Below are 24,270 nucleotides of genomic sequence, written 5' to 3'. Positions count from 1 at the left end.
TGACCTCTTTGGAGAGCTCCTTGATCTTCATGGTGCCACTTGCTTGGTGGTGCCCCGTGCTTAGTGGTGTTGCAGACTCTGGGTGCCTTTCTGTACAGGTGTAAATATACTGAGATCATGTGACAGATCATGTGACACTTAGATTGCACACAGGTGGACTTTATTTAACTAATTATGTGACTTCTGAAGGTAATTGGTTGCACCAGATCTTATTTAGGGGCTTCATAGCAAAGGGGGTGAATACATATGCATGCACCACTTTTCAGTTTAAATATTATTTTTATTTTTTAAAACAAGGCAACTGGTTTTTTTCACATCACTTCACCAATTTGGACTATTTTGCTTATATTCATTTCATGAAACCCAAATAAAAATCCATTTAAATTACAGGTTGTAATGCAACAAAATAGGAAAAACACCAAGGGGGATGAATACTTTTGCAAGGCACTGTATAAAGCAAATTGCAGTTGGTGTGCGATCTTGAGAATCAGCTGTGCATGTGATGGAAGTGTGCACTATGCATGCAGAGGGTTATAATTCCATTGAATTGGGGATAGTTTAACCAAAATATGCCACAAGACTTAGAATTGCCTTAATGTATGTGTATCCAATAAAATAAGTTAACTGTTATAAGCCTTTTTGATGAATGTTAGCAAAGTTCCCAAAATTCCACTACTTAACAATCCATGGAAAATCTCCAAAAGTTTTTCGGAAATTTACAGGAAAGTTTCTGACCATTTGCAACCATAATCACTATGGTACTTTTTAACGGTAAATTACATACATATATTATGATACATTACATTTACATTTAAGTCATTTAGCAGACGCTCTTATCAAGAGCGACTTACAAATTGGATGTTAAACTTGTATCTCATTATCGTAATTGGTGAAATAAGTATAGCAAGTTACAACTGTAACTTAACAGATAAGAGATAATAAGAAAATACTAACAATATTTACCTGATTAAAGAGAAGGAATATAATATCTATTGTTTACAGGAAACTCATTCAACAATTTTAGATGAAGTTGTGTGGAAAAAGGACTGGGGGAGTGAAATATACTTCTCCCATGGGCATAGAAATTCAAAAGGGGTTATGATATAAATTAACAGTAATTTTTATCCAAATGTGCAAATTGTCCAAACAGATCATCAAGGTAGATGGATGATTTTAAAGATATTATTGGACCATAAAGAGATATGGCTCATTAACCTTCATGGTCCAAATAATGATGATCCAAGTTTCTTAGAAAATATATATCATACATTATCAATCATACAAGCAATACAAGACTATATTATTATGGTGGGAGATTATAATATTGTATTAAATACCCCAATGGACTGTAAAGGAAATCACACTACAAACTATCACCCACATGCTCTTAAGGATATCACAAATGTCATGGATATATTGGAACAAGTGGATATAAGGAGGCTTAAATATCCTGACCTAGTGAGATATGCATGGAGGAGGCTCAATCAAGCTTGTCATCTTGACTACTTTCTTATGTCATTCTCATTGGCACCAAAAGTTTTAAAAAAATAAAAAAGTGTTGATAGGAGACAGAATGCGATCGGACGATCAGATAATTTGCATATACAGTTGAAGTCGGAAATGTACATACACCTTAGCCAACTACATTTAAACTTAGTTTTTCCACAATTCCTGACATTTAATCCTAGTAAAAATTCCCTGTTTTAGGTAATTTAGGATCACCACTTCATTTTAAGAATCTGAAATGTCAGCATAATAGTAGAGAGAATTGTTTATTTCAGCTTTAATTTCTTTCATCACATTAACAGTGGGTCAGAAGTTTACATACACTCAATGAATATTTGGTAGCATTGCCTTTAAATTGTTTAACTTGGGTCAAACGTTTCGGGTAGCCTTCCACAAGCTTCCCACAATAAGTTGGGTGAATTTTGGCCCATTCCTCCTGACACGCTTTCTCAGTTCTGCCCACAAATGTTCTATTGGATTGAGGTCAGGGCTTTGTGATGGCCACTCCAATACCTTGACTTGTTGTCCTATGCTTGGGGTCATTGTTCGTTTGGAAGACCAATTTGCAACCAATCTTTAACTTCCTGACTGATGTCTTGAGATGTTGCTTCAATATATCCACATAATTTTCCTCTCTCGTGATGCCATCTATTTTGTGAAGTGCACCAGTCCCTCCTGCAGCAAAGCACCCCCACAACATGATGCTGCCACCGCCGTGCTTCACGGTTGGGAGGGTGTTCTTCGGATTGCAAGCATCCCCCTTTTTTCTCCAAACATAACGATGATCATTATGGCCAAACAGTTCAAACAACAAAGGACATTTTAATTTGAATTTTAATGACTCCAACTTAAGTGTATGTAAACTTCCGACTTCCACTGTTGATGGCAAAATAGTTGGGAAGAGATTTTAGACGTACCAATTCCATGGCACACGGTTTGTATCTGTCTCTATTGCCCTATTGCCTACACATGCTTGTCATCTAAGAGTGTGCAAAGCTGTCATCAAGGCAAAGGGTGGCTACTTTGAAGAATCTCAAATATGAAATACATGTTGATTTGTTTAACACTTTTTTGGTTACTACATGATTGCATATGTGTTTTTTCATAGTTTTGATGTCTTCACTATTATTCTACAATGTAGAAAATAGTACAAATAAAGAAAATCCCTGGAATGAGTAGGTGTGTCCAAACTTTTGACTGGTACTGTACATATTTGCAAATCAATATATGGGGGATTGCAAGTGATGCAGACAATTACATTGATGGAAGCTACAATCTATATGCAATATTAAAGCTGATCTACCCACAATTTATTTTTTAAATAAAATGTAACATGTCGTACCTGTCCTACTACAGACTATACCGTACTAAAAGTGTATTGTATAATGTACTTCAATTACCAACCCACTCTGGAAGCCTACACCATAGAATGACATATAGTATCTAGAATTGAAAAGGTCTCTATTGCCCTATTGCCTACACATGATTGTCATCTAAGAATATACAGTATGACTGGGAAATGTCTTTCATCCCCCCACGACGATCTGAAGTCAACAACAACCACTGTGTACATGAAATCAGCATACTCATTCACCCATGCACACACTTTATAGTTCTCATCTAATTTTCACCCTACCCCTTCTAGTTGCTCCCCCTTCCTTACCATTCTGTGGACCAACAAAAAATCCAATAAGGTCCATATGAAGAGTGTATGGAAGTGTCTTATATTTATGGACCTCAGTGGCAGATATCTCTCTCTCTCCCTCTCTCCATCCCCCCAACTCTCTCTCTAATCAAGGACTCCAGGCCTTTATAGAGGACAGATCAATGGAGATAAAGCCAGGGCTCCGGGTGCAACCTCGTTAAATCAGCGGCACTTTATGGAGAGTATTTTATTCCTACAGGAGATTTACAGGCAAAACACACACACAAACACACATTCATGCACATACAAACACACAAACAGACACACACACAAAACAGAGGCAGCAGGCCTGGAGAACCAAGCAGGAGTAGTTTCCCATAGGACAAGCAGCCCTGGCTGGGTCACATTCCCCCAGATCTGGAGAGGAGAGATGGAGGGCGGAGTGGTGGAGGGACAGAGGAGAAAGTAAGGTGACATGGATTGTCAAATTACTGGTATCCCCAGAGACTAGCTGATCAAAAATAAACAGAGAGGAGACTGGGAAGAGATGTTCCTGAAGCAGTGCACTACAGTACTCTCTATGTCAGCCACAGAATGCTTCGAGAGAGATGTTAAACCACCATCAATATTGCAATACACAAAGTTAAGAGTGGGGAGTTGCAGTGTGTTTTGAACTGCGTGATGAATTATGACCAATTTGATGCACAGACCGTGTAATGCAGCAAACTTGTATGGCTTGCAATTTCCTCCATAACATTGTAAATATTGCATGGCATCTAAAAATGACATAGCTGGAGTTAAATTGGTTGAATAAGTTAGGAGCTGGGCTGTGCCGGGCGTTTGGGCATTAAGGGCGTGGACAGGTGGTTCTGTATGGGTTCTGTATGAGGGGAGATGAGGAAGAGGGAGGAGCATGAGGAGGAGGATGGGAGAAAATGAGGAGGGGGAGGAGGAAGAGGAGGAGGAGGAAGGGGAGAAAGAGGAGCAGGAGGGAACCATGTTGAATTATTGATGGAGATGAGATGTGCTCCAGTGCATGATGGCCCTCCATTATGAGAGCTGCTGCTGCCTCTCTCTCAGCCTCTATTTCTGTAGGCCTCTCCTCTCCAGGACAGTGAGTCTGAGTCACACACTGAGAACGGCAGCTTGCAGGCCCTCCCTCTACCACTTGCAGTCTGCCTGACCCATGCAGGGCACACTCACCTCAGTCATGAACTGGTCCTTTTGGTACAATTTTGTTAAACTCATGGGAGACAATACGGCCACATTGCCATAACACTGTTTATATAATAGTCTCAGATATGAGGTTTACATCTAATTGTTGTATAAGATGAATGAGTGAATATGATACTGTTTGTAAAATTGTGTAATGTGATTTTGGACTGTTTGATAAAGGAAACTCCAATTCCCTTTTGAGTTTAACTAAATCAGAGGACCGCCCATGAGCCCAGTTAGGGTCGGGCATCCTGGGACAGGCCCTTTTCTGCAACTCCCAAATAAAATCCCTACTTTGAGAATTTCTCAACGGACCATGTTTCCCTCAATTACGAGAGGACAAAGGTTGCAGACCTGCTTACCTCGATAACGAGAGGGCCAAGGTTTGAGTAGATGGCTGAATCTTTGAACCATACCACGTGGTTAAACTCTTAGACTATCGATTCCGACAGAATAAGAACAAGTCTTTGATATGACTTACTAGTCTGCAGCTATGAATTCGGTAACATTGAACGCGAAGACCGACAACCGCCAAAACATCTATCCATAACAACATGAATGAATGTCACTCTGAACTATCCATTCTAACCACGACAGAGAGGGCGGACAAACTCTCCAACAGAAACAAACTTTTCTACAGAGACCCCGATGACACACTGAGCGTAAATATATATACCGTGGGGCAAAAAAGTATTTAGTCAGCCACCAATTGTGCAAGTTCTCCCACTTAAAAAGATGAGAGAGACCTGTAATTTTCATCATAGGTACACTTTGACAGACATGACAGACAAAATGAAAAAAAAAAATCCAGAAAGGATTTTTTATGAATTTATTTGCAAATTATGGTGGAAAATAAGTATTTGGTCACCTACAAACAAGCAAGATTTCTTGCTCTCACAGACCTGTAACTTCTTCTTTAAGAGGCTCCTCTGTCCTCCACTCGTTACCTGTATTAATGGGACCTGTTTGAACTTGTTATCAGTATAAAAGACACCTGTCCACAACCTCAAACAGTCACACTCCAAACTCCACTATGGCCAAGACCAAAGAGCTGTCAAAGGACACCAGAAACAAAATTGTAGACCTGCACCAGGCTGGGAAGACTGAATCTGCAATAGGTAAGCAGCTTGGTTTAAAAAAATCAACTGTGGGAGCAATTATTAGGAAATGGAAGACATACAAGACTACTGATAATCTCCCTCGATCTGGGGCTCCATGCAAGATCTCACCCCGTGGGGTCAAAATGATCCCAAGAACGGTGAGCAAAAATCCCAGAACCACACGGGGGGACCTAGTGAATGACCTGCAGAGAGCTGAGACCAAAGTAACAAAGCCTACCATCAGTAACACACTACGCCGCCAGGGACTCAAATCCTGCAGTGCCAGACGTGTCCCCCTGCTTAAGCCAGTACATGTCCAGGCCCGTCTGAAGTTTGCTAGAGAGCATTTGGATGATCCAGAAGAAGATTGGGAGAATGTCATATGGTCAGATGAAACTAAAATATAACTTTTTGGTTAAAAACTCAACTCGTCGTGTTTGGAGGACAAATAATGCTGAGTTGCATCCAAAGAACACCATACCTACTGTGAAGCATGGGGGTGGAAACATCATACTTTGGGGCTGTTTTTCTGCAAAGGGACCAGGACGACTGATCCGTGTAAAGGAAAGAATGAATGGGGCCATGTATCGTGAGATTTTGAGTGAAAACCTCCTTCCATCAGCAAGGGCATTGAAGATGAAACGTGGCTGGGTCTTTCAGCACGACAATAATCCCAAACACACCGCCCGGGCAACAAAGGAGTGGCTTTGTAAGAAGCATTTCAAGGTCCTGGAGTGGCCTAGCCAGTCTCCAGGTCTCAACCCCATAGAAAGTTTTTGGAGGGAGTTGAAAGACCGTGTTGCCCAGCAACAGCCCCAAAACATCACTGCTCTAGAGGAGATCTGCATGGAGGAATGGGCCAAAATACCAGCAACAGTGTGTGAAAACCTTGTGAAGACTTACAGAAAACGCTTGACCTCTGTCATTGCCAACAAAGGGTATATAACAAAGTAATGAGATAAACTTTTGTTATTGACCAAATGCTTATTTTCCACCATAATTTGCAAATAAATTCAATAAAAATCCTACAATGTGATTTTCTGGATTTTTTCCCCTCATTTTGTCTGTCATAGTTGAAGTGTACCTATGATGAAAATGACAGGCCTCTCTCATCTTTTTAAGTGGGAGAACTTGCACAATTGGTGGCTGACTAAATACTTTTTGCCACACTGTATTGATTGCAATTGTTCCCGAATGAGTGAGCATGAGCGTTCATGTGCAAAGGATTAGCATTTCAATTGTTATAATTATCAACTGTGTCTTGTCTTATCTCAGTCGACCCCCACTTCCCTTTTGTACAACAAGCCACCATGCCGGTTTAGCACACTGGGTCACATTCCCCTCATTTCTTGTAACCATATTTACTTTGTTTGTTTGTGTGTGCACTTCTGTGATTGTTTAGTTAGTTAATAAATAAATGACAATTGATGTATGGATGACTCATAGTGAAGACTGGGTTCGTGCAGATAACCAACAATTTACGGCATTTGGAATTCATTCATCAGAAGACGATTGATCAGATATGAAAAATATCTGAAAAGTTATATTAGGAAAATTATAACTTTGTAATCTGAATATTTTCCTTGGTGCCCCGACTTCCTAGTTAATTACAGTTACATGATTGATTAATCAGTTCAATCATGTAATAATAATTACAGAGAGTTATTTAATAAAGATTAATCTTCAGTTTAATGATGCCAAATACATATATAAGGATATAGGATGGTTATAAGGACATAGGATTGTATAAGAATATAGCATGGTAAAAGGATATACGTAGGTATAAAGATAGAGCATGGTATAATGACATAGGTAGGTATAAAGATAGAGCATGGTATAATGACATAGGATGAGTATAATTGTATTTCTTAAATTTTTTATTTAACCAGGTAGGCTAGTTGAGAACAAGTTTTCATTTACAACTGCGACCTGGCCAAGATAAAGGAAAGCAGTGCGACACAAAGAACAACACAGAGTTACACATGGAATAAATAAGCGTATAGTCAATAACACAATAGTAAAAAAAATAAAGTCTATATACAGTGTGTGCAAATGGCGTGAAGAGGTAAGGCAATAAATAGGCCATAGTAGCAAGTAATTACAATTTAGCAAAATGAACACTGGAGTGATAGATGTGGAGATGATGATGTGCAAGTAGAAATACTGGTGTGCAAAAGAGCAGAAAAGTAAATAAAAAACAATATGGGGATAAGATAGGTAGATTGGATGGGCTATTTACATATGGGCTATGTATAGCTGCAGCGATCGGTTAGCTGATGTTTAAAGTTAGTGCGGGAAATATAAGTCTCCAGCTTCAGAGATTTTTGCAATTCATTCCAGTCATTGGCAGCAGAGAACTGGAAGGAAAGGCGGCCAAAGGAGGTGTTGGCTTTAGGGATGACCAGTGAGATATACCTGCTGGAGCACGTGCTACGGATGGGTGTTGTTATCGTGACCAGTGAGCTGAGATAAGGCGGAGCTTTACCTAGCAAAGACTTATAGATGACCTGGAGCCAGTGGGTCTGGCGACGAATATGTAGCGAGGGCTAGCCGATTAGAGCATACAAGTCACAGTGGTGGGTGGTATATGGGTCTTTGGTGACAAAACGGATAGCACTGTGATAGACTGCATCCAGTTTGCTGAGTAGAGTGTTGGAGGCTATTTTGTAAATGACATTGCCGAAGTCGAGGATCGGTAGGATAGTCAGTTTTACTAGGGTATGTTTGGCGGCGTGAGTGAAGCAGGCTTTGTTGCGGAATAGAAAGTAAATTCTAAATTTAATTTTGGATTGGAGATGTTTAAATATGGGTCTGGAAGGAGAGTTTACAGTTGAGCCAGAGACCTAGGTATTTGTTGTTGTCCACATATTCTAAGTCAGAACCGTCCAAAGTAGTGATGCTAGTCGGGCGGGCGGGTGCGGGCAGCGAACGGTTGAAAAGCATGCATTTAGTTTTACTAGCGTTTAAGAGCAGCTGGAGGCCACGGAAGGAGTGTTGTATGGCATTGAAGCTTGTTTAGAGGTTAGTTAACACAGTGCCCAAAGAAGGGCCAGATGTATACAGAATGGTGTCATCTGCAGATGGATCAGGGAATCACCCGCAGCAAGAGCAACATTGTTAATATATACAGAGAAAAGTGTTGGCCCGAGAATTGAACCCTGTGATACCCCCATAGAGACTGCCAGAGGTCCGGACAACAGGCCCTTCGATTTGACACACTGAACTCTATCTGAGAAGTAGTTGGTGAACCAGGCGAGGCAATCATTAGAGAAACCAAGGCTGTTGAATCTGCCGATAAGAATACTGTGATTGACAGAGTCGAAAGCCTTGGCCAGGTCGATGAAGACGGCTGCACAGTACAATATTTTATCGATGGCGGTTATGATATCGTTTAGTACCTTGAGCGTGGCTGAGGTGCACCCGTGACCAGCTCGGAAACTGGATTGCACAGCGGAGAAGGTACGGTGGGATTCTAAATGGTCAGTGATTATTAACTTGGCTTTCGAAGACTTTAGAAAGGCAGAGCACGATGGACATACATGTAGGTCTATAACAGTTTTGGTCTAGAGTGTCACCCCCTTTGAAGAGGGGGATGACCGCGGCAGCTTTCCAATCTTTAGGGATCTCGGACAATACGAAAGAGAGGTTGAACAGACTGGTAATAGGGGTTGCAACAATGGCGGCGGATAATTGTAGAAACAAAGGGTCCAGATTGTCTAGCCCAACTGATTTGTACGGGTCCAGGTTTTGCAGCTCTTTCAGAACATCTGCTATCTGGATTTGGGTGAGGGAGAAGCTGGGGAGGCTTGGGCAAGTTGCTGTGGGGGGTGCGGAGCTGTTGGCCGGGGTTGGGGTAGCCAGGAGGAAACATGGCCAGCCGTAGAGAAATGCTTATTGAAATTCTTGATTATCATGGATTTATTGGTGGTGACAGTGTTACCTAGCCTCAGTGCAGTGGGCAGCTGTGAGGAGGTGCTCTTGTTCTCCATGGACTTTACAGTGTCCCAAAGCTTTTTGGAGTTAGAGCTACAGGATGCAAATTTCTGTTTGAAAAAGCTAACCTTTGCTTTCCTGAAGTTGCATATCGCAGGGATTATTCTATGCTATTGCAGTTCGCCACAGGATATTTTTGTGCTGGTCGATGGCAGTCAGGTCTGGAGTGAACCAAGGGCTATATCTGTTCTTAGTTCTACATTTTTTGAAAGGTGCATGCTTATTTAAGATGGTGAGGAAAGCACTTTTAAAGAACGACCAGGCATCCTAGACTGACGGGACGAGGTCAATATCCTTCCAGGATACCCAGGCCAGGTCGATTAGAAAGGCCTGCTCGCAGAAGTGTTTTAAGGAGCATTTGACAGTAATGAAGGATGGTTGTTTGACCGCGGACCCATAGCGGATGCAGGCAATGAGGCAGTGATCGCTGAGATCCTGATTGAAAACAGCAGAGGTGTATTTGGAAGGCAAGTTGGTCAGGATGATATCTATGAGGGTGCCCATGTTTACGGATATTGGGTTGCACCTGTTGGGTTCCTTGATCATTTGTGTGAGATTGAGGGCATCTATCTTAGATTGTAGGACTTCGGGATGTTAAGCATATCCCAGTTTAGGTCACCTAACAAAACGAACTCTGAAGATAGATGAGGGTCAATTATATGACATATCACATATGGTGTCTAGGGCACAGCTGGGAGCTGAGGTGGGTCTATAACAGGCGGCAACAGTGAGAGACTTATTTCTGGAGAGATACATTTTTAAAATTAGAAGCTCGAACTGTTTGGGTATAGACCTGGAAAGTATGATATAGGATGGTATAAGGATATAGGATGGTTTTAGGATATAGGATGGTATAAGGATATAGAATGGGGTATAAGGATATGGAAAGGGAATAAGCATTTAGGATGGGTGTAAGGATAAAGAATGGTATAAGGATATATGATGGTATAAGGATATAGAATGGGTATAAGGATATGGAAAGGGAATAAGCATTTAGGATGGGTGTAAGGATAAAGAATGGTATAAGGATATATGATGGTATAAGGATATTGGATGGTATAAGGATATAGGATGGGTATAAGGATATGGAATGGGTAAAAGCATATAGGATGGTTATAAGGATAGAACATGGTATAAGGATACAGGATAGGTATAGAAGCGCCTGAAAAAGAATAGTAGCTTATCCATATTCATGAGGCTGCCACCTTATTTTTGTTATCGTACTCTTCCAAACGTTTATCTTGCTTTCCCCAAGTCAATCATTATGCAATCGGAATACAGAATAAATGTCACCCAATTATCTCACTCTGCACAGTCATGTGTGTGTGTGTGTGTGAGAGAGAGAGAGAGAGAGAGAGAGAGAGAGAGAGAGAGAGAGAGAGAGAGAGAGAGAGAGAGCGGAAATGAAAAGGCATTTGACGCAAGGCAGAAGTCTCTTTCCCGTCACTCTCTTTGTTGGGACAGTGAGAGAATTAGGCCTAATAATTAGCTAATACTTACTGTAGTTCAGTGACACACACTGAACTTAAGCACCTCTCTCAGTCAGTCTTCTTTACAAGCCCAGCCATGACTGTGAAAGCTGTTCACCACTTCCTGCTAGTCTATTTCCAGCCTCTTTGTGACAGGTGTTCAAATAGGACAGTAGTTCTATCAGCGCTTTCATCATACACACACCCATACACACGTGCCGGAGAGCAGGATTACACACATTAAACACACACTTATTAGCACACACACACATGCACACAGACAAACACAGTCATTAGCACGGTCACACGCACATGCACACGCACTCTATCACGCAAGATGGATTAGTCATCCATAATGGGGATTATTACATACATACTGTAGACACAATTCACATGTACAGTGCCTTCGGAAAGTATTCAGACCTCTTGACTTTTTCCACATTTTGCTACGTTACAGCCTCATTCTAGAATGGATGAAATAAATAAAAAATCCTCAGCAATCTACACACAATACCCAATACTGACAAAGCAAAAGCACGTTTTTAGACATTTTTGCAAATGTATCAAACCTAAAAAACAGAAATGTCTTATTTACATAAGGATTCAGACCCTTTGCTATGAGACTCAAAATTGAGTTCTGGTGCATCCTATTTCCATTGATCATCCTTGAGATTGGAGTTCACTTGTGGTAAATTAAATTGATTGAGCATGATTTGGTAAGGCACACAACTGTCTATGAAAGGTCCCACAGTTGACAGTCCATCAAAAACCAAGCCATGAGGTCGAAGGAATTGTCCGTAGAGCTCCGAGACAGGATTGTGTCGAGGCACAGATCTGGGGAAGGGTACCAAAAAATGTCCCCAAGAACGCACTCCACCAATCATGCCTTTATGGTAGACTGGCCAGACGGAAACCACTCCTCAGTAAAAGGCACATGACAGCTTGCTTGGAGTTTGCCAAAAGGCACCTAAAGACTGACCATAAGGAACAAGATTCTCTGGTCTGATGAAACCAAGATTGAACTCTTTAGCATGAATGCCAAGCGTCACTTCTGGAGGAAACCTGGCACCATCTCTACAGTGAAGCATGGTGGTGGCAGCATCATGCTGTGAGGATGTTTTTCAGGGACTGGGAGACTAGACAGGATCAAGGCAAAGATGAACGGAGCAAAGTACAGAGAGATCCTTGATGAAAACCTGCTCCAGAGCACTCAGGACCTCAAACTCGGCGAAGGTTCACCTTCCAACAAGACAACAACCCTAAGCACACAGCCAAGACAATGTAGAAGTTGCTTCAGGACAAGTCTCTGAATGTCCTTGAGTGGCCCAACCAGAGCCCGAACAAACATCTCTGGAGAGACCTGAAAATAGTTGGGTAGCAACGCTCCCCATACAACCTAACAGAGCTGGAGATGATCTGCAGAGAAGAATTGAAGAAACTCCCCAAATACAGGTGTGCCAAGCTTGTAGCATCATACCCAAGAAGGCTGTCATTGCTGCCTGTAACGGTTTTCTTCTGGTGAAAGAGAGGCGGACCAAAATGCAGCGTGGTTAGTTTTGAACATCTTTAATAAAGATCAAAATGCAACAATCTACAACACAAGAAACGTGAAAAAACGAAACAGTCCTATCTGGTGCCAGAAAGACAGGAACAATCACCCACAAGAGACCTAAAGAATATGGCTGCCTAAATATGGTTCCCAATCAGAGACAACGATAAACACCTGCCTCTGATTGAGAACCACTCTAGGCAACCATAGACTTACCTAGAGTACTACTCTAACCACAACCCCATACCTACAAACAACCCCAGACAAAACAAACCACATAAATCCCCATGTCACACCCTGGCCTAACCAAAATAATAACGAAAACACAGAATACTAAGGCCAGGGCGTGACACTGCCAAAGGTGCTTCAACAAAGTACTGAGTAAAGGGTCTGAATACTTACGTGAATGTCATATTTTAGTTTTTATTTTAAAATAGAAAAAATGTATAAAAAGCTGTTTTGGGGTATTGTGTGTAGATTGATGAGAACATTTTTAAGATGTTTTAAATTTTAATACATTTTACAATGAGGCTGTAATGTGGAAAAAATGTGGGAAAAGTCAAGGGGTCTGAATACTTTCCAAAGGTACTATATGTGTGTATGTGTATCTATGTGTGTGTGTGTCTCTCTCTCTCTCTCTGTGTGTGTGTGTGTGTGTGTGTGTGTGTGTGTGTGTGTGTGTGTGTGTGTGTGTGTGTGTGTGTGTGTGTGTGTGTGTGTGTGTGTGTGTGTGTGTGTGTGTGTGTGTGTGTGAGTGTGAGTGTGTGTGTGTGTGTGAGTGTGTGTGTGAGTGTGTGTGTGTGTGTGTGTGTGTGTGTGTGTGTCTCCCTCTGTGTGTGTGTGTGTGTGTGTGTGTGTGTGTGTGTGTGTGTGTGTGTGTGTGTGTGTGTGTGTGTGTGTGTGTGTGTGTGTGTGCTGTGTGGGCCCAGCAAGCGTAGAGCCTTCGGCTCAGTAAGAAGATAACACACATATACACAGATTGGAGAAACAGATTGAAGAGTGCTTGGAAAGAGTAGTGAGAAGCATCTGGGCATTGTGAGTCCCTGAGTTCTCAACAGCAAAATATATGAGAAGGACAACTAATCTGTGAGTGAGAACCAGAGAGAGAGAGAGAGATCCCCTATCTGGCCAATCAAGCAGTGACATTAATCAATTAACCAAGCAACGAGGAAATACTGTAAATCAAGCCGTATGACCGGATTAAGTACCCAGTGAATTAAATAGAACATTAGAGTACAGACTATATTATAGGAGAATAGAGCATATTATATTAGGAGCATAGACTATATTATATTAGGAGAATAGAGTATATTATAGTAGGAGAATAAAGTATAATATAGTGGGAGAATAGAGTATATTATAGTAGGAGAAAAGAGTATATTATAGTAGGAGAATATGTATCTCTATTTGAGCATCCCTGCCCTAACCCTGATACACCTGGACTCTAGTCACTAAATATAAAATACAAATAATGGCCTCAATTAAGGAATGAGTCCTGGTCAAAAGTAGTGCACTTCATAGGGAATAGGGTGACATTTGAGACGCAGACATGGAGGTAAGTCATTTAACGTCAGTAAGCCTTGCTAACCTACATACAGATAATAAGACTAATCAATCATCTCTGTGGTATAACCTGACCTCTCTGTCCACCCCTGCCTTCATCCCAGCAGGCGCACACACACACACACACACACACACACACACACACACACACACACACACACATGATGGCTGCATCACTGAAGAGACACACGCACGCACACACACACACACGCACACACGCACACACACACGCACACACGCACACACACACACACACACACACACACACACACACACACACACACACACACACACACACACACACACACACACACACACAGGATGGCTGCATCACTGAAGAGACACACGCACGCACACACACAGACAGGTGAGTGAGAGACAGACTAATTGTTAGGACACCTACACAGGATGGCTGAATTTCTGAACGCACGCACGCGCACACACACACACACACACACACACACACACACACACACACACACACACACACACACACACACACACACACACAGGCACACGCACACACACACGATGACTGCATCACTGAAGAGACACACACGCACACGCACGCACACACGCACACACACAGACAGGTGAGTGAGAGACAGACTAATTGTTAGGACACCTACGATGGCAGCTGTGAAGTCCAATGTGACAAACAAGACACTTCCTGGATGTTGAACAGTTTTTTTTGTGTCCCATAATTCCCCCACCTGTAGTGCCCTTCTCCTGGGCAACTTAATGACTGAAGAACAATTAAACATTTTATCTGTCATTCAAGTTGGATGAATTTAGTCCAATCGGCCACATATAGCATGCATCACAAATGGCACCCTATTCCCTATATGTGATAGCCTGTCCCAATAGGAACTTAGTTAGAAAAATACAAAATAATTTTTTACAGATTACAAACATACACTGTGATTGGAGGAAGCATGGGAAAGCATGGGAAAGTTGATAAAGTTGTTATCACACTTAGGAGACAAGTAGGAGAAAATGCCCTTGAAATATTTTGTTGATTGCTAGAGAGCTCTTCTTTGTTTATGCCCATTCAGCATCATTCACACCCTCCTAAACCCAGGCAGATCGTTCAAGATGGACTTTGAAATTGGACGTCTATTTATGTCCTGAGGACGTCTGAAATGCCTTCAAAACCGTCCACTAGGGGCAACAGTGAGAGCTATTACCGGTTTGTGGCCGGGAATGGCAGATGGGCGTAATCCCATGACTCTGGATCAGAAGGTTGCGGTGTTTGATCCCAGTGGGGGACACTGTTTTTATTATTATTGTTTAACCCTATCCCAAACCCTAACCCTTACCTTAACCATTTGGAATAAGTGCCTAAAGTTAACACTTAACTTCAAAATTTGACTTTTGGAGAAATGGAACGATACAGAGCAGCAGGAGCAACCAAGAGGGTCAAAAACGATTCGAAATTCGACATTTGAAGAAACATGGATAAAAATCTAATTTGGCAGTGAGACTGTGAGAGCTTGTTGCTTAAGCCATAGAGCCACCCACCTCTTTAGGAATTCCAACTGTCAGCAGGGTCAACCCCCTCCATGAGCTCTTTGTTTTTGTAGTAGGAGTAGGAACTAGCGTCATCTGCCACCGTTGGGCTGGCATATTACATATTATGGCCTAATTGTGAAGTAGGAACTAGCGTCATTGCCACCGTTGGGCTGGCATATCACATATTATGGCCTACCTTTGACCATTATGGGCCCTGGTGAAAGGTAGTGGACTTGTAAAGCCTCTCTTAGTGGTTGGTATGTATTTTGTTACCTGCACCTGACCAATAACACAATTAAGTATATTCCTTTCGCTCCAATTTCTAAGAATGTAGAATTGACCACTACTTCACAGAAGAGCCATTTAAACAAACTTTTTTTCCATCAAAATGCATTTTTTTGGCAGAAATGCCTTCTGGAACATGTGCCTTAATAACAAACTTGTATGCCAAAAAATATGAATAAAATTGTTTAATTACAAGCCTAGTTTTGTTTAGCCACGGAAAAAGAAGACAACCTTCCAGCTACCCATGATTGTCTGAGATGAGTGGGTTGGACAATGAGTGGGTTGGACATGCCGAGAGATGAGTTCGAATTGGTCTGCCATGTAGCATGCTTCTGTCTATAACATGCGCTGGTCAGTATGTGTAGGTAATCCTTTCTAACGAAGCTTTTTTTTAAAGATATCACGTAGTAGAACTACATAAGTGTTGCTCTCCACTTTCTGGACGACTGAGTTTGGAGTATGATAGCTAAGGAGACGGAGAAAATTATGGCGTTTGATTGGAAATATGCAGACGGTGTCGAAAAGAGAACACACAGAATTCTATTGTATGAAACAGCTGTCTCCGGATTACATCTTCAAACTAAGGGCAACCATGGCATCTGGGACAGAGAGGGAGGAGCGTCCATCCATGTATACGGGTAAGATAGTCTCGCTAGCTACATTTTCAGATATTACACGTTTCGAATTTTGTCAGAAATTCATTTTCGTTTCAAGTTAAAGTGTACTGTTAGCTAGCTCGCTACAGTTAGCTAGCTAACGCTAACGCGTGCTAACGTTACGTGTTTGATCTGTGTAGTAATATCATTTGTATCTCAGAGCCATTCGCATTGCTACAGTAGTTGCATTGCTAGTTAGCTGACTGCAGATTCATCCAGGGCAGTAACGTTATGAGTTGGGATTATGGTTAATTGTTTAGCTAGCTAGCTACATGTCTAAACAAAAGACTCCACTATGCAAGTAAGCATTTTAATATAATGTTAATGATGTCACTGCAACAACTGTTGATAGACGTAGTTGGTAAATTCATTCTGGCTATCTATTCTGATTTCAGCGCCCTCTCGTCTGAGTGTACCAGAGCGCAGAATAACTGACGAATTTACGAATGCTCAACACCCACTGAATAGGGCCGGTGTAATAAACGTTGGCAAAAAAAGTGTAATTAAATTGTTGCCAGCAGCACAGTTGCAGTCATCAACGCTCTGGATAACATAAAGACAGCCTAACCTGCTCAGCTAAGGCAAGTAAAATGGTCAGAGTGAGCTGTTCTCTCATTTGTGCCTGGAAGTAGCGAGCAAGCTTGCAAACGTTAGCCAGTTAGCTTGCGTGATTGACTGCGGTTGTTAGGTCAGAACGCTCGGATCAACCCTACTCTGTCACTACTCTGTAGATTGCTTTGTATGTTTCTATTTTTGTTTGGTCAGGGTGTGATTTGGGTGGGCATTCTATGTTTGTATGTCTTGGTTTTGTATTTCTATGTTTCAGCCGGGTATGGTTCTCAATCAAGGACAGCTGTCTATCATTGTCTCTGATTGGGAATCATTCTCAGGTAGCCTGTTTTTCCACTTTTAGGTGTGGGTAGTTGTATGTCTGTTTAGTGTTTGTTTCACCTTGCAGGACTGTTTCAGGTTTTCCTTTTGTTATTTTTGTATTCAGTGTTCAGTTCCTTATAATAAAGATGAACACGTATCCCGCTGCATTTTGGTCTGACGATTCCTCTTCTTCCGATGAAAGCCGTTACATAATCCTTGGCCAGAGCGTCCACTGCGCGCTCTGAACACTCTGAGAGAGAAACGCTCTGAATTTACAAACGGACAATCTGACAACACTCTGAGTTTACGAATGCCCAGAGCACATTCTGGCACTCCAGATTAAATGCACGAACACAGCCCTGGTATAAACCAGCCTTTAGTCTTGAAATATTTGGTTGTTTAGTACATGGCCTCGTGAATCCTTAAAGAAATGGATGGGGGGCCTCCTGAGTAGCGCAGCGGTCTAAGGCACTGCATCGCTAAGCTTAAGCTCACTGCAGATCCGGGTTCGATCCCAGGCTATGTCGCAGCCTGCTGCAACAGGGAGACCCATGAGGCGGCTCACAGCGTTGTCCGGGTAATGGGAGAGTTTCGTGCTCTAGCGACTCCTGTGGCGGGCCGGGCCCATGCATGTTGACATGGTCGCCAGTTGTACAGTGTTTCCTCCGACACATTGGTGTGGCTGGCTTCTGGATTAAGCGAGCAGTTTGTCAAGAAGCAGTGCAGCTTGGCAGGGTCGTGCTTCGGAGGATGCATGGCTCTCGACCTTCGCCTCTCGCGAGTCCGTACGGTGGGACAAGACTGTAACTACCAATTGGAGAGAATTTTTTTTTAAATGTAAAAAAAAGAGATGGGTGTGGCTAAGGCTTAAGAGGGTGTTAACGATGTTTGATGGGTATAGGACAAAGAAGAGCTCTCCAGTAGGTATACCAAAACATTCAAGGGCAATTTTCTCAAAAGTGAGGTTACAAGTTTATCAACTTCTAAAGCAGAATTACTTTCCCATTGTCCCTCAACTGTAGTGTATGATATACACATTTCTATCTCTAAGTCTCTAAGTCTCTCTTTTATCCAATGTAAAAAACACAATTTCAAATGTTGCTACATAAGACCGAATCTCGCCGGTCGGTCACAAATAAAACACCTTCTTTAAGAAAATATGCATTTCACATCTCTGTGCTGCACTAAAATGTTTATTGTTGCCTGAGAGTTGATGAAAATGACAGTGTAATGTGATGTTTCTCATTTCAGCATGAAGTGAAGGGTCGCATTGGGAGCGACTCAGACATATTTGCTAACGAGAGGGCAGTATGCTACAAGGTCTGATGAGTCAGTTGGTGTGTGTGTGTTTCTGTGTTTGTGTTTCTCTGTGTGTGTGCGCATAAGTGTGCACTTGTACTGTATGTATGCGTGTGCGTATGCAGGCCTGCTTTTATGCTGCCTGCAAGAGTGTGTGTGAAACACAGTGTGTCATCATTCCAGTCCTTCTGGATGACCAGCGCTGGCTGTGATGCCACTGTCCCATCCTCCCTGTCCTCTGTGTTATTTTCTTTCATGCCCTTTCATGTTTCATTACAGGCTGCATGGGAGAAGGCTGAGTGCTGGATCAACCACGTCTCCACTGAGCTCCACTGAACTACACTCAGTTCCACTGAGCCACACTGAGCCACACTAAGCCCCACTCAGCTCCACTGAGCTCCACTGTGCTCCACTGAGCTACACTGAGTCCCACTGAACTACATTCAGCTTCACTGAGCCCCACTGAGCCACACTGAGCTCCACTGAGCCACCCTGAGCCTAACTGAGCTCCACTGAGCTCCACTGAGCCACACTGAGCCCCACTGAGCCCCACTGAGCCACACTGAGCCACAGTGAGCCCCACTGAGCCCCACTGAGCCCCTGAGCCACACTGAGCCCCACTGAGCCACACTGAGCAACACTGAGCCCCACTGAGCTACACTGAGCCCCACTGAGCCACACTGAGCACCACTGAGCCCCACTGAGCCCCACTGAGCCCCACTGAGCTACACTGAGCTACACTGAGCTCCACACTGAGCTCCACTGAGCTCCACTGAGCTCCACTGCCTCAAAGACCACTCTGTGGTAGAGAAAGGTTCCCATCTGAATGAATTTCCAATGAATCCTGCTCTGTCAGGGGCGCAGAGAGAGCTGGAGAGGGATGTTTTTTTTCACTCTCATAAGAGGGTACAGGAGAAAAGAGATGTTGGTGAGGAAAGGGAAATGATGAAAAGCTCCACAGTGAGAGAAATCCCACATGGTGAACGTTTAGCAACATTTGTTACATTGCGATCTACTTCTGTCAGTTCATAACAACACAGCATAAGACACATTTCTTTCCCAAGTGAATGAGCAAAGGATTTCACAATCTCCCTATGTATTAAATCAATCTAGAAAAACATGGAGTGAAGACCATGTGAACACCCTGTAGCTAATCCTAGTATTCTCTCTCTGTATCTCTCTCTCCATCTATGTCTATTTTTCTCTCTCTCTCTCTGTCCACACAGTATTTTCAGTACTGAAACGCTACTTAACTTTGAGCAGCCCACAACCCACTGCTCTAATCTGTATATCATTATTTAGCCTGGAGTGGGAGGATTCAGGATGAAATGGAGGAGGATGCCAGGACTTTGGCCTTTGGTTGAGATAAAGTGCAATGAACACATTTTGTTTAGTGACATGCATTTGAGGGAACTGCAAAAAGAAGGGGCAGAGAGAGAAGAAGAGTGCTTGATTAATAATTCAGAGGATGTGCATTATAAATAGTGAGAGATTAAATATGTAGAGGAGAACAGCGTACTGTATCCTCACTACCCTCCAGACCCGGGTTCAAACACTATTTGAAATAGTTTATCTGAGCTTGATTGAGCTGTCCTGGCACAATGGAACCAATGGAGGAGTCACAATGATGAAAACTGCCAATCTGTTACTCTGGACAGACTAGAGGAAATGCAAAAAACATTTGGGCTGCTACCCTCCACAGCCCTCCCAAGGTCTAGCTAGCTGAGTAGGAGAACCCAACCCAGCAGGGGAAAGTCAACATGTTTTTTTTGGCTCCCCCCAGCCTCCCATTCTTTAGTTTATCCTGAGACACTGCTTTGGACGTCATACGTATTTTCTCTCTCTCTCTCTCTCTCTCTCTCTCTCTCTCTCTCTCTCTCTCTCTCTCTCTCTCTCTCTCTCTCTCTCTCTCTCTCTCTCTCTCTCTCTCTCTCTCTCTCTGTCTGTGTCTCTGTCTCTGTCTCTCTCTCTCTCTCTCTCTCTCTCTCTCTCTCTCTCTCACTCACTCTCTCTCTCTCTCTCACTTTCTCTCTCTCTCTCACTTTCTCTCTCTCTCTCTCTCTCTCTCTCTCTCTCTCTCACTCACTCTCTCTCTCTCTCACTCACTTTCTCTCTCTCTCTCACTTTCTCTCTCTCTCTCTCTCTCTCTCTCTCGCTTACTCTTTCTCTCTCTCTCACTTCTTTTCACTTCTCATCCCTTCCTCTACCCTCTCTCCCTCCCCCTTGTTATTGTGGTCCCCCAGGAGCTCCCCCTCTGGACTCGCCACGCCACGTGACCCAGCTATAGCGTGCTCTTTCCAGAGTCTCCTCCACAGCCTGGCTCTCCATCCTTTTCAGGAGTGCTGCGTAGCTCGCAGGCCATGACAGGCCTCTCTTCTACTGACAGCCAGCCTACTGAAGGTTCTGCAGTGGCCCGCTACTCTTGAAAGCTTCCTGCCCTCCTTTGTTTGAAGCATAAATTGAGCCAACATTCAGCAAACCGTCTCTGCCCCTTTCACTCTGTGCGCCCCTAACAGTTTGAATGGGCTGGGATTCCTCTTGGTGTATATTATTTGATTCAATGCATCTTGGTCCCCCATGCAGTCACTAAGGCTGTACTCTGGAATCTATTTATAGCCCGGCCATTATCTGTAGTTCTGACTGGAGGGATGAACATACAATGCAATACTGGCTCTGGCATTGACCCACTGTACTGTACAATATTCCCCACAGACCCTTGAGTAGCACCATGTTAACTCTATGATCTGCAACACTTACTGTTGGATCAAAAGGAGCAATGATTTCATGATCTCAATAATCTGAAATACACATGATAATGTAAATAATGAAGTTATTTCAAGGTAATATTTAGGATGAAATTGTATCTCACAAGCCGTCCCTGGCTCCCATATTTCACAAAGCTATCCATCACCAAAACACGGCCAGTAGGTTTGACTGAATTCAAACCCAGGGACATAAATGCCACTTTATGGTTTCTCCTAGGTTGCTTCTGCTAGGCTGTGAGTCCAGTGTCAGCGTGGAGGATTAAAAACACCCATTGATTGGTACACTGCAACAGCACCACTTTACATTCTGGTCACACTCACAGATGAAAGTCTGATCCTCCTTGAATCATAAGGGCTGAATTATAACGGGAAATACATCTCCCATCTCCGAGCCTTTAATTGGCAACCTACAAATATGCACAATGTTGATTTACTAAACATTTTTCCCAGCCTCCTCAATGTCCATTAAGGGGGATTTCTGACCTGGATCTCTTTAGAGAGGGAGAGAATATAATATAAACTAATCCTAGTTCTTATCCTCACCATCCGTTTATGGACGATTTACTAAAGTATTTAGGACAAAGAGGAGAGATTTCACCTCTTTATTGCCTACCACACAAACGAGTAATATAGAATATAGAGGTTGTTTCCGGGACACAGATTAAGCCTTGTCCTGGACCAAAAAGAAACCTCAATGGAGAATCTCCATCAAAAAATGCTTCTAGGTCCAGGAGTATAGCTAACGTTGGCCATGACTTACTCCCGAAAATCTCCAGGCAGTTACAGTACAACCACAAAAGGCCTAGAGACTGAACATCACTAATGTGGATGGTTTTACTAAGCCATTCAACAGCTTCCTCTACTGTGTCTTTCCATCTACTTTCATCCCTTGCTCCAGCCCTTCACTCCACCGTTAAATCTTTAGTATGCGCATGTAGTGTTCTCAAGGTCTGTGTGCTGATCTATAGAAAAAGGTGTGCAAGGGGAAAAGGGCCTGTTTTGGAGAGTTTCATTATCAATAAATGGAACAATTCTATTGAATACAAAATTAATGGAAGAAAAAACAGAAGTTTTGTGTTCCCCACGCTCCCCTTTTGACCAGGTATTCAGAAAGAACCACTCGCCAAAATGGAAGAACTGCCTCTATCAATTGGGAAGGCAAACTATTAAGTACTGAATTGTTGCGAGGCAGATATGGTGGAGATGTAAACCTGCTAAGACACTTTTAGGTGTGATTACTGTGAAGAATTGAGCGAGCTGCATTACTCACAACGTAATGACAAACAGGAGCATGGGCCTCAGTGAAGGATCAAGGGCAATGAGAGAGAGAGAGAGAGAGAGAGAGAGAGAGAGAGAGAGAGAGAGAGAGAGAGAGAGAGAGAGAGAGAGAGAGAGAGAGAGAGAGAGATATAGAGATAAAGAGAGAGGGAGATAGAAACATACAGAAAGAGAGATGGAAAGTCTTGCTTACCTCCAGGTGAGGCGCGGGGTTGAATCCACATAGGTTGCAGACCTGAGTGTGGCACTGGGTGCAGGAGTTGTAGCTAGGCGGCTCAGTGGTGCTGCCAATGTTGAGCTCCGTCTTACACAGGGGGCATTTGACTTTGGGCTTCTCGGGCTCCACCGGCTTGGGAACGGGCTCCTGTCTGGCCGGCTGCTGCTGTTGCTGTTGTTGCTGTGGTCCCTTCTGATGATGCACAGGTGATTGCTGCTGTTGGGGTGCTTTCTGAGTTGATGTATGTGGGCCACCCATTTGTGGTGCATATGGGCCACCAATCTGAGTTGGTGTGTGGGGTCCACCCATTTGCGGTACATGAGGGCCACCCATTTGGGGTGCTTGTGGGCCACCCATCTGGGGTGCTTGCGGGCCACCCATCGGGGGTGCATGAGGGCCACCAATCTGGGGTGCTTGCGGGCCACCCATCGGGGGTGCATGAGGGCCACCTGTCTGGGATGCATGAGGGCCACCTGTCTGGGATGCATGAGGGCCACCTGTCTGGAATGGTTTGGCACCAGGAGGTCCTTGTTGTTTGTTGGAAGGCCCACCCCTGGCAGGGGAGGGCTGTGTGGATGGTGTCCCTGAGAGGGGGTCCACAGAGGCCAGGGTGCTGGCTGCCTGGTTGAGGAGCGATGCCCCAAAGCCAAACAGTTTGGTCAGGCCGTCCTGGGGCGGTTGCCCCTGGGGAGCGGCGGGCCGATGGGAAGGCGACGAGCCGGCGCTGGCGGCCTGGCGGCCGCTCTGGTGCATTGGGGAGCCTCGGCCCAGGTCTGGCTGGGAGGGTGCCTTGGCCATGCCCACCAGGGGGACTGCCCCAGGATGGGGAATCCGGGGCTGGCCGGGACCTCCAGGCCCTCTCTGGCCATATGGGATGTGCTGGGGGGAGCTTGTCGTTGACCCAGGCAGGGAAGCAGAGCCGGGTATAGGGTGTCTCTGTAGGCCAGGAGAGGTCTGTGGCTGATGCTGAGCTTGGGGTTTGGCCTGAGGCTGGTGCTGGGACTGTGATTGACCATAGGGCTGGGATTGACCATATGGCTGGGGCTGAGGTTGGCTTTGGCCGTAGAGGTGTTGCTGGGGTTGGGATTGACCATATGGCTGAGGCTGAGTTTGGCTGTAGGGCTGTTGTTGGGGCTGGGATTGACCATAGGGCTGTTGCTGGGGCTGGGAATGGCCATAGGTCTGAGATTGACCATGTGGCTGGGGCTGAGTTTGGTTGTAGGGCTGTTGCTGAGGCTGGGATTGGCCATAGGGCTGGGGCGGAGTTTTGCCAAAGGGCTGGGACTGACCATAGAGCTGGGACTGGGATTGTCCATAGGGCTGGGACTGGGATTGACCATAGGGC

At 43.8% G+C, this 24,270-nt stretch overlaps 1 protein-coding gene across 1 annotated transcript in view; it reads right to left on the bottom strand.

Annotated features, from left to right (window-relative positions):
- LOC135528074 (protein bassoon-like) overlaps nucleotides 1-24,270 on the bottom strand; it is a 159,106-nt gene that overhangs the window by 97,297 nt on the left and 37,539 nt on the right. The window contains 1 exon segment of the mRNA XM_064956848.1: nucleotides 22,902-24,089. Within this exon segment, the coding sequence (XP_064812920.1) occupies nucleotides 22,902-24,089 (1,188 nt within the window).

The sequence above is a fragment of the Oncorhynchus masou genome, chromosome 33 (assembly GCF_036934945.1).
Source record: "Oncorhynchus masou masou isolate Uvic2021 chromosome 33, UVic_Omas_1.1, whole genome shotgun sequence".
Taxonomy (NCBI): Eukaryota; Metazoa; Chordata; class Actinopteri; order Salmoniformes; family Salmonidae; genus Oncorhynchus; species Oncorhynchus masou.
Note: the sequence above shows the minus strand (reverse complement) of the source record. Positions and strands in the feature narration are given on the sequence as shown.